This window comes from Lipotes vexillifer, unplaced genomic scaffold, assembly GCF_000442215.2.
Source record: "Lipotes vexillifer unplaced genomic scaffold, Lipotes_vexillifer_v1.1 scaffold392, whole genome shotgun sequence".
Lineage (NCBI taxonomy): Eukaryota > Metazoa > Chordata > Mammalia > Artiodactyla > Lipotidae > Lipotes > Lipotes vexillifer.
The window spans coordinates 260047-270715 of record NW_006776123.1 but is presented as its reverse complement, the minus strand read 5'-3'; the positions used below and the strand labels follow the sequence as shown (position 1 = coordinate 270715).

The 10669-nt window shown below is 43.8% G+C and overlaps 1 protein-coding gene across 3 annotated transcripts in view; it reads right to left on the bottom strand.

Moving 5' to 3' along the window:
* FSHR (follicle stimulating hormone receptor) overlaps positions 1 to 10669 on the bottom strand; it is a 178790-nt gene that overhangs the window by 49215 nt on the left and 118906 nt on the right. For all 3 annotated transcript variants that reach the window (XM_007450286.1, XM_007450285.1, XM_007450287.1), the window contains exons 3-4: positions 10327 to 10401; positions 7824 to 7898 (exon numbers count right to left, since the gene is read on the bottom strand). In XM_007450286.1, coding sequence (XP_007450348.1) covers positions 7824 to 7898; positions 10327 to 10401 — 150 coding nt within the window. The remainder of the gene's footprint in view (positions 1 to 7823; positions 7899 to 10326; positions 10402 to 10669) is intronic.

Here is a 10669-nt window from a genome sequence, read left to right as displayed (position 1 = left end):
CCCTCTCAGAAGCCCCGCGCCTGGGAGTCTATCATTATCAATTCTTGGGTTTCACCTTGCCTTTTCCAGGCTCCTTTTTAAAAATATGCCACTTCCCTTGAGAAGAAGACCATCAACCTGAACATACTGATGTGAATTGATAGATGCAGTAATTGCCTTGCTGATGGAGAAGGCCTGAGCTTCTTGGTGCACAAAGCACTGAACAGGTCAGAGGAATGAAGAGCAGAGGTTAGCAGCAGGAACATGTCACCATTGTTACAGGCAGGCCCCGAGACAAGAGGAAGTTCTCGCTCTCCTGGGGCTGACATGCTCAGGCTGAAATCTCGTGGTGAACTCCAGGGTTCCACAAGGAAACTCGGGCTATCTTCTCCTGGAGTTGACAGTGGCAGGCAAAGTTGGCTCTGCTAGACAGATTACTGATAAAAGAAGCAATTGTGTAATTTCCATTGCGCCCAGACATCCTTGTAGTCATGACAACATCCTTAGACATTTACAACACTGACAGCCAGGGAGGTGGCTAATAATTTCTTCCCAATACTCACAGCCACTGTGTAGGGTGAGTTCTGGCCCAGACTGAATTCTTGATGAATACTGTCTGCAGGGTGATTCTGTGTGGGAGCCACTAGGGGGAAGGGAGGCTTTGGGGGTTACTAGAGGTGAGTGGGCAAAAATCACCGCATTCACTTGGGCCGTCCGACCTAGAGGGAAATCATATGCCGGTGGTTCGGTTTTGGAAATGTGTCCCCCGTTGAACCATGCCTTTCTATTCCTCCAGGTGCCCCCGTTACTGTACTCCTGCGTTATGGCAACTGGTCCTTAGCAGGTCTCCCTTGAGTATAGTCTATACCCTGTTACCTGTCAATCTACAGTCCAAATCATTGTCATCCTGTCACTCTGCTGCTTAAGAAGCTCTTTTTCTAAAAACAGTTCAAGTATAGTTGATTTACAATATGCTGTGTTGGTTTCAGGTGTACAGCAAAGTGATTCACTTATACACATATGTATCTACTCTTTTTCAGATCCTTTTCCCTTATAGGTCATTACAAAATATTGAGTATAGTTCCCTGTGCTATACAGTAGGTCCTTGTTGGTAAGACTCTCTTATAGCTTATTCTCTGCTACTAAACTCCTTGCTTAAATTCAGTTTTCCAATCTCCCCAAACCCAATCCATCCTGATGTAGTCAAACTCCTTCTCAGTGTACACCTTTTTATTGAGCCTCAGTATCTCGTCATCCTCTGCCTATTCCATGGCCCTGTTATGTTCTATGCATTTACTCACCTCTTTCTTTCACAGAAAATTCCTTCTTTTCTGTCTTTCTAAATTTTATTCATCCCCCAAGTTGCAGCTAAATCCTCCCTACCTTGAAAGAAGCTTTCCTTGACTAGTCCAACCCAAGGCATTGGATCAGTCCTCTTATCTATGGCCAGTGCCACACAGCTTGAAAGATGTATTATATTCAGGGGTTAATGAATGACAGTCTTTTCTCCCCAGAAGACTGAGCTCCTTGTTTTGGGAGCTGTCCGTAGATGACTCCTTTATCTCTCACAAGGCCATCCCCTCTATCCTTTCTCGACCACCCTTTTTAAACCATCACTCTACTTTTCTTCATATCACTATCACCACGGACATTATACAACAGCATTTGTCTCTCTAATTAGAATGTAAGTTCCATAAGGGCAGAGGCTTCATCTGTCTTGTCATCTTTTGTACACCCAAGAAACATCACAATAAAGCCTGGGATATAGTATGGCCTCAATAAATGATTGTTGAATGATTGGCTGAATGAATGAGTCCTTACTGACTGGCTACTTCACATCCAAAATGATGCAGGAGAAATGGGAAGGCACCGATCCTTTCTACTGTGCACGTGGCTGCAGTAACTTTGAAAAATGAACCCAAGTATGGCTCTTTCCCCACCACCACAGAGAACCAAATGTTGCGGGACATCAAAAGTATCGGAACAGTCCACAGGGACATTGCACATTCCTGTCCGAAGAGCTCTGTGACCAGGGAGTACAGACATGGCCAGCTGGCTTCTGTAATTGCTTGTACTTTTACTGCCCTGCTTACTCCTTGGATTGTTGTGAGGTTCAAATGCAATGAAGAATGATAAAAAGAGTTAAATTGTAAATCAACCTAAAAATAGGAAGCATTATCCAACCAGTTGGTTGATGGGGATGGCATGAGGTATTGTGGACCACTAGTGTTGAAAATGAGCAAAAGGAGGGGTTAGGATTATGCAGGATTTTGTAATTTCACTTGTTTGGAGGGACCTTTCTGGATTTGTCAGGAGTTTGGTAAGAAGGATGCCTTTTACTTTTGAGAAACACAAATGATATATTTTCATGTGTGAATGCTGATCAGTGCGTTCTGTCCAAAAGAAACAAGGCCTTCAAAACCTTAGAAATATTGGAAGGGGAAAGAGATATCACCACCACCAACACATCATCACCATCGTCATCAAATTAATCCTTACAAGACTCTCAGAGATAGGTATTCTTTTTTTCTTTTTTCTTTTTCTTTTTTTTTTTTTTTTTTTAGAGGAGAGAACTGAGATACATAGAGATGGAGTCCCTTAAGGTTTTTTTTTTTTTTTTTTTTTTTTTTTTTTTTTTTTTTTTTTTTTTTGCAGAGGAGAGAACTGAGATACATAGAGATGGAGTCCCTTACACAGGCTCCCTTAGCTAGTAAATGATAAGAGTCAGGAATTTAATAAGAATTGCTAACATTTATTGAGAGTTTTTTAAATGTCATTCTTTTCAGTACTTCATTTAGTACAATGCAGAGATGCAGGCAGTGTTATTCATCATTTATAGAAAGGAAAACTGAGACCTAGAGAAGTTAAGCCAGTTACCCAAGGTCACACAACTATGAAGGGTAGGAACCGAGACCTGAGCCCAGCCAGATGGCCCTGGAGCCTCTGTGCTTCCTTGTTATTCTGTGCCACCTCCTGAATCCCTGCCCTCTGTCCCTTTTGCCATGCGATGTCCAACAAATGGCTTAACTTTTATAACCAAAGAAGCTACTTTCATCACTCCTACCAAAACAAATGAAAGAGAGGAACGCAGAAAAGAGAGAGAGGGACTTAGGGGGAGGGGTGGGGGAAGAAACAGCCAGAACTGCTGAGGTGAGTCCCAGTGAAGACTCTCCTGGAATCATCCCTGGCTGGAGAAAGCAGATGGTGTGGCTGCCATGAACAGCCCCCTAAGAAGCTCTAAGAGTCCCCCACGTGACAGGAAGATAGTTGTCGGTTGAGGGTGCGGGCCCACCCAGCTGTGTGAAGGGTTTGCCAAGATGGAATTAAGGTTTATTGAGTAGCAAAGAGCAGCACCCAGCTGCCTAAGAATTACGCTGACAGGATGCAAAGGCAAGAGAATATTGTGTAAACCTTATTTACAGATCAATAGATAATCTTTCATGCGCAAAAGGTCAGCTCCAGGAAGGCAGAGTGGTAAAGAAAGAAATACTGCTTGCAAATACAATACTGACTTGAAAAAAATCCACCCAGATGAATCCTTTGATGTATATTCTTCTAGTCAAAGTACATTTCTTTATTCATGAGATTCCACCCCCACCCCCAACCATTTCAGGTTCCTCAACGAAGGATGAAGGGAATAATGAAGAACGCTGATTTCTAGTTGTCTTGAATTCTGTGCCATCAAATGATCAGCATGAAATGGAATCAACGCTGAGAATTTCAGAATAACATTCCTAAGGTGTGTGTGTGTGTGTGTGTGTGTGTGTGTGTGTGTATGCAGCGCTTAGGGTTCTCAAGTCAAATGACAACTCACCCCCGCTTGTAATTTCCTGCTCTGCTGGCTGTGATGATAAACATTTAACCTGGCTTAAGGAAATAAACAACTGCTCCATCCTACTGGTCCCCTCTGGATTCCTTCATCTATTTTGTGTTTCTTCTTTGCCTTGAAGCAAGTAGTTCATCATTCCCAAGAATATCTGAAATCGTTGCCTCCCACCTCTACCTGGCTGCTGGATTGCGAAGCTGTTCATGACCGCTGCTCAGACACAAATAAGAATGGAAAAAGAGGAAGCTTAACTGGGCTTTTTTTTTTTTCCACGAAATCATCTTTTAGATTAGAGGACCAACTCTGAATTTAGGTGATTCCTCTTAGCAGTTTGGAAAACACTTCAAAGGACCACGGTCTGAGAGACCTCAATAGATGTCTTGCTGGTAGAGTGTCTTTGGAGTGAAAAGTTGCTCCAGTTCCCAGGGTGACCCTGTGCTGCCTTCCGGGAGGAGTGTGCAGCTGGGGAAAGTCCACCCTGGGCAATAAGTCCAAAGGATTAAGATGGACGGCTCTTCGTCCCAACTTCCGGAGGGGGATCAGCATGGCAGTGGATGTGACGGGACCTCATACTCTGTAGGATTATGTAAGTATATATATATTTCCAGAGCCATTGAGGAGGATCATTTAACAGTGAGACGATTCCTCTCAGCTGCTTACAAGTTCTTTTCTTTCCCCAGTTAGAAAGCGTGTTTCAGATGCTCTGAGAACGATAACCAGGATCCTCTTAGGAACAGATGTGGCTGGAAGTGGGTCACCTCCAGCTTTGTCTGGACTTGATGGGGGAGCCAGGTGTGCCTAAGGATTACTGAACACCTCAAAATGAGAAAAGGACACAAAGGGGAGGCTGGACTTGATGACAGATGACACAGATCTCCAGAGTCAAAGTCGGAGATTTGTCCCCTCTGTGCTGCCAGAGTTCCCCCTTCAGTCTAGGGCTGTGCCTTCCACGCCCACATCCTCCCAAGTTCCTCCCCAGCCCTCATCCCCTAGAGGGAGGGCTGAGGGTCCTTATTAATAAGAACAAATGGTGCTGGCCACAAGGTGCGGGCTAATATTAGGGTCAAATGCTGGAGCTCTTGATTTCAAACTTTGCAGTGATTGCCCAGCCCTTGGTCACGTGCTCCCAGGCCCCCGTTCTCAGACCTGCTGTTATCATCATAGCTGTGGAATGTGTGAGTGAGGGGGTCCCTATCTTCTCGAATCTCTCCTCTGCAGGAGCGCTTCTCACGAGCCACATGTGACAGTTTGTGAATAGGGGTGTCCCTCTGCATATCCTAATGTGCTTTTGTTCTGCTATGGAAGGTTCTGTGGCCGCCCCTATTCCACTCAGACTTTTTCTAAGAGGAAGGGGAGAGGGGAAGGAAGGGAAGAATGGCAATTGGGAGGGAAAGAAGAAAAGAGGAAGGGGTGAAGGAAACCACCTGGGTAATAGGTAGTTTTAAGAATTTTATATCTATATAGTTCTTTATGGCTTATACACTAAAAACAACTTGCAAAATGTTTCTACAGGCATAATCTTATTGAGTTTTTACAACCACCCAATTTACAGATAAGGAGGCTTAGAGAAGCTAGTGGTTATCTAGCTAATGAATAACAGCATCTCATCTGGAATCCAGTCCTTCTGACGTCATATATAGTTTTTTCTTTTTCTTTTCTATACTGCTCCATTAAATGTAAAGGCATGTCCCAAAGTCCTTTTTTTTTTTTTTTTTTTTTTTTTTTTGCCAAACACTCTGGGTGAAAGCTGAAGGTCTTAGGGGCCACCATAACTCTGTATTAAACCCTTATTGGACTTTTTCTGAGGGTGGTCCTTTTTTTTTTTTTTTTTTTTTTTTTTAACTCATGCCAAACACTCTGGGTGAAAGCTGAAGGTCTTAGGGGCCACCATAACTCTGTATTAAACCCTTATTGGACTTTTTCTGAGGGTGGACTTGTAGACTTTGACTGGTTGGCCAGAGAGAGTATCCTACAAATACTTAGTACATTTATTAATGTTTTTGAGCAGTTTGTAGTTTACAGTATATTTTCACATGTAAACCTCACTTGAGAGTCCTATAAGCTATGCACCTCTCAGAAATCCAGTGATTGGCCCAAGAGTAAATGGTGGAGTCAGGATGAGGCCCTAGATTTTTTTTTTAATCCTAAGGCCCATGCCTCTTCTGTTACCTCAGATTTCCTCCACTGCTATGTACCTAACCCAGGTTAGATTCTACAGAGAGTGTAGCAAAGTCCATTTAGAGAGCCACGGCTCTTGAGTCAGTCATAACCCTGACCTCTGAGCATGAATGGCTACATAATTTGTGAGGTGCAGTGCAAAATGAAAATGCAGGGCTCCTCGTTCAAAGCTGTTTAAGTGTTTCAAGATGGCGACAGCAGAGTATTATACCTGGGGCAAGGCCCTCTGAGCCTGGGTGCCTTTAGAGCATGGAGCCCCGTGAGGCTGCCCTGGTTGCGTGCCAGTGAAGCTGGTCCTGCCTCTGACATGAACTCAGGAGTGGAAGACCTTGTTTCTCTCTCAGATCCTTTCTGGGGCTCCTATCAGAGAGCAGAAGTTCCAGGTCGTAGGGACTTTGTTCTGTTAAATCTTTTATTCCCTCAGTCAGCCTCCATTCAGTGAGCTAAACCACAGTGGCCCAGTGTTCCGTATTTTACTTGCTAACTCCAGGTCTCCTGGATCAGAAGTTAGGGACAGAGTCATAATATCACTAGTAGCTCATCTTTATTGAGCATTTACTATGATGTCACAGGAACTGTGCAGAACTTTTTACATGCTTTAAATTGATTGCAAAGGTGGCCTCAATTCCCTATCCTTCCCTGTATCCACACACCTTGTCTTCTGACTTTGCAGCTTTTTCCATCAAGTAGTGGAGTATGGTTCTCCACCTCTTGAACCTCGGCTGGTCCCATGAATTGCTTTGGCTAATAAAATTCAACAGAAGAAATGGTGTGCGAATTCAGGGTTTACGTCTCAAGAGACTTGCAAGCTTACTCTCTGTCTTGGAACCCCAGGACAGCCATGTGAACAAGCCTGTGTGAGTTGGCTGGAAACGAACACCACTTGGTGGAGAGCTGTCGTCCCAAACCGAGACCACCCAGAGCAGCCAGCACCCACTTCACCTGCCAACTAACTTCAAAAACATGCGTGAGCTTAGCTGAGGTCAGGCCAACAGAGTCCAGCTCAGCAGAACCATTCCACTGATCAACTCACAGACAGGTAAAAATGATACATCGTTGTTGCTTAAAAACTGTCTTTTGGGGGTAGGTGGTTATGCATTATTATTATGTTAATAGATAACGGATACACACTCATCATGATTTCCATTCTCTTGACAAGGAAACAGGCTTTAAGAGGTTAGATTCTTGCCTGTGATCAGTAGCTAATAAATGGGTCCAGAAAGTTTGACTCCGTAGGTCAAATTCTTATCTGTTATTTTGTGGAGCCCCATCACAGCACTCAGGGCTCTGACAGGCCCTCAGCTAGTCTGGAAGCTGTTTGAATGGAAGAAGCAGGGATTTTGCAAATGGAGGCAGGCCCAAGGCATAAAGCTCAAACACCAGGAATCTCTCTGCTGATAAAAATACCGTGTCTATTATTAACCAAAACTTTTAATATAAAACACTGTAATCTAGCAAAGAAAAAAATGCTTAAATGCAGAACAAGAGAGATGATGTCTTTGAGGTCAAGGTCACAGGCTAAATGCTAGCGGAAATTTTGGCTGTATCTCATTAACACTAAATTATGACTGAGTTCTGCAAGAGGTCCTTGTGACCATCCCATTAATGCAAATGGCATTCCTTACGATGATGTCTGTTTTTGTAAATGAAAACAAAATGCAATTATGTCAGTGGGATTCACTCAATAAACTAAACTAAAATCCGCCAGCAAGTGTCTCCCCACTTCCACTTCTGCCCCACATCTTTGATTAAAAGCAGTTGTTCCCCAGAGTTGCAAATGGATATTTTGCTAAAAGATGAGTGCACAATTTGATCATACAGTGGGCACAGGAGTTCTTACAGATATCGGAGGTTGGGAAGGTTCTGGAAGGCATCAGTGTCGATGTATAGCAGGTTGTTGGCTTTTTCAATTCTACTGTAAAAGAGGAAAGAACATGCGCGTGACCTCAACGGTAAGGAATGCTATGGTGTTTTTCACATTATGCAAAGAGTATGTTAATGTCATTCACCCATCCATCCATCTATTCATCCATCCATCGTTTCAACAAAAATTGAGCATACATGCGGTGTCTTTTACTATACTAAACTGCGCAAACAAAATATTAATCCTGTCCCATATAACTCTCGGCACTGAAGTCTTCCTGGAACCTATTCATCAGAGACAAACAAAGTGCTGACTGGGTGAGTCATTTTCACTGAGCCCAGTTGAGTCTTTAACCATTAAGGATCTCCCAGGGTCTGAGGAGGCTAAGAGCATAGGGACAAGACTAATGGGGGAAACGAGCTTTTGTCTGGTTGGGAGACAAGAGAGAAGGGCATGGAAAACAACAAAAGAGGGTGGGAAGGAAAAAGGCTGAAGAGACAAAGGAGATTAGAGAAAAGGAGAGTAAAGGGGCAAAGGAAAACAAAGACTGGGGGAAAACCAGTAGGCATCTCTGTGCAGTCCCAGCAGACAGCAGCTGGGAATGTGCCAGTGAGTCCCCTCATGCTGCACACTGAGGCTGCTCTCTCACAGCTCATGGGAAGTGATGGCTTCTGCCCCAGGTTGACCTGCACTGTGTCCTGATCTGGACACAGTGCACTTCTGGAGGTGGGCGTGTTCACATTTGGATTCCGACAGAGAGAGGCTGCCCTTTCCCCATCTTGCTACATCAATGTATATTTGCAGAGATGCTCTGTGTTAATTACTTCCTCCCTGTTTCATTAGCTTTAATGTTGCAGTAACCTGTAACTACCCAGATCCAAGTACCAGGTAATTAATCATTTTAAGTACGGTCAGTGCTACATGGGGCTGAGCACCTCTCCGTGCAGGGAAGAGATGAAAGAGCCATCGCATTAGCTCCACTGCCCGTTGAAGAACATAGAGGGACGCCTGTTTGACCTTGCCCGGAGGGCCAGCTGCCCTTTGGTTCATTTCTCTGATATTCTCTGTGGGTTCTGAGACCCTGGTCAGATCTCTTTCCCAACTAGGGTAAGGAAAGGCCAAGCAGAGTGAGAAGGAAGGAAGGAGCACGAGGGCAATGGGGGGAGGGAGGGAAGGCGTCAGTTGCAGAGGCTTAATGACAACGAGGAAGAATGAGAGTGGGATGCGAAGTGAGTAGGAGAGAAGGGAAGGAGTTCTGCCAGGATGGACAGACTGTCATTCCTAAACAAATTCATATGGATGTATGTATGCATATATGAATTATGCATGTGTGTGTGGGTATGTATATATGCTTGACAAGCGCTAAAAAGTGCTCAAAAAGATATGAAGGAGTCAGGAGATTTATGTTCAAGTCCTTATCCTGCTGTGGATTTGGCTGGGTGACCAGACAAGGCTCACAACTTCTCTCTTTCTTTCCTCACCTGTAAAATTAGGGAAGTGGGTCACTGGCTTTCCTAACTGTGCTCCATGAGAATTTTGTGAGATACTAATCAGTGCTTCGCAGAGAAACCTTTCCCATGACATTAGCCGAGAAACTCTTAATACGATATCCTTCTTGGAGATTCCAAGTGTATATTCGCTTATTACAGGCTCTGAGTTTTCCTATGGTAAGTGAATCTGTCCAACTTAACCTTATTTGACCATAGAGTTTTTTCCTTTTTCGGAGCACTGAATAATTTTCCAAGTGTTTAATGACACACAGAATATACTTCGGAAAATTTTGCACCAGATTGTCTGTGAAGTCTCTTCTGGCTTTGACAACCTATGGTAATTAGAGACTGGTATGAAACAAGGTGGATCTGTGTGAGTATTGGCATGTATGTAAAACTAGAATGTCAACAAGAGGAAGTAATTTTGGTTGGAGTAGTAAAGAGGCCAAGGATTGTGATGATCTCGCTGTACGCCGGTTGATGTGTTAGATCTATTTAACGTTTATCATCTCATTTATTCATCACAGTGATCCTGTGAGGCATGCAATTTTATTATTCTCACTTACAGATAAGAAAACTAAGTCTTAGCATGATTTTGTATCTTGGCCAAGGTTTCATGGTGGGTATATGGAGTCAAACTAAGACTGCCCATCTTCAGCTACATCATGGGGGATTTATTCTGGGCTTTGACTGTGGAATAAATTTGCATGAGAGGATGAGGTGGACACACTTGCAGTCACAGAGCTAGATTCTTGAGTCTACTACGCAAGAAATTCTGGGAGGGAAGAAGCAGGATAAGACCAAGCTCTGGAATGGGACCTGGATCACCAGGCAGAGACACATGACTTTGGACTTTTGGACTGACTTTGACATCTTAAAATGAAATTCTAGGGGTCTGAGGGCAGAGCAGAGCCAGGGCCTCCCAGGAGTATAAGTGAACTTTAAAGCTATGGCTGAGAACAGCCATGAGCAAACAGGTTCTTGCTTACATTTCATGTAGTTTGGGCAGGTTGGAGAACACATTTGCCTCTATCACTTCCAAGACGTCATTCTGCGAGATCTCTCTGCAAAGAAAGAAATATAATTCAAGTCAGTTCAGTTACACTCCAGAAGTGGATTTAGAGCTCAGCATAGAGCCTTGTGCCTACAGTGATTCATGAGACACACAGAACTCTGTTCCTCCTCACAAAAAAGGCAGCTGTAATGATGAGGCGAAGCCAACAAATACGATGGTAATACTTGCAGAACAATGAGAGAATAAACCCAAGGCAATGATTCAGGTCAGAGGTTATTCAGTCTACAAATGTAGCACCTGAGGCCCAGAGAGGGAAA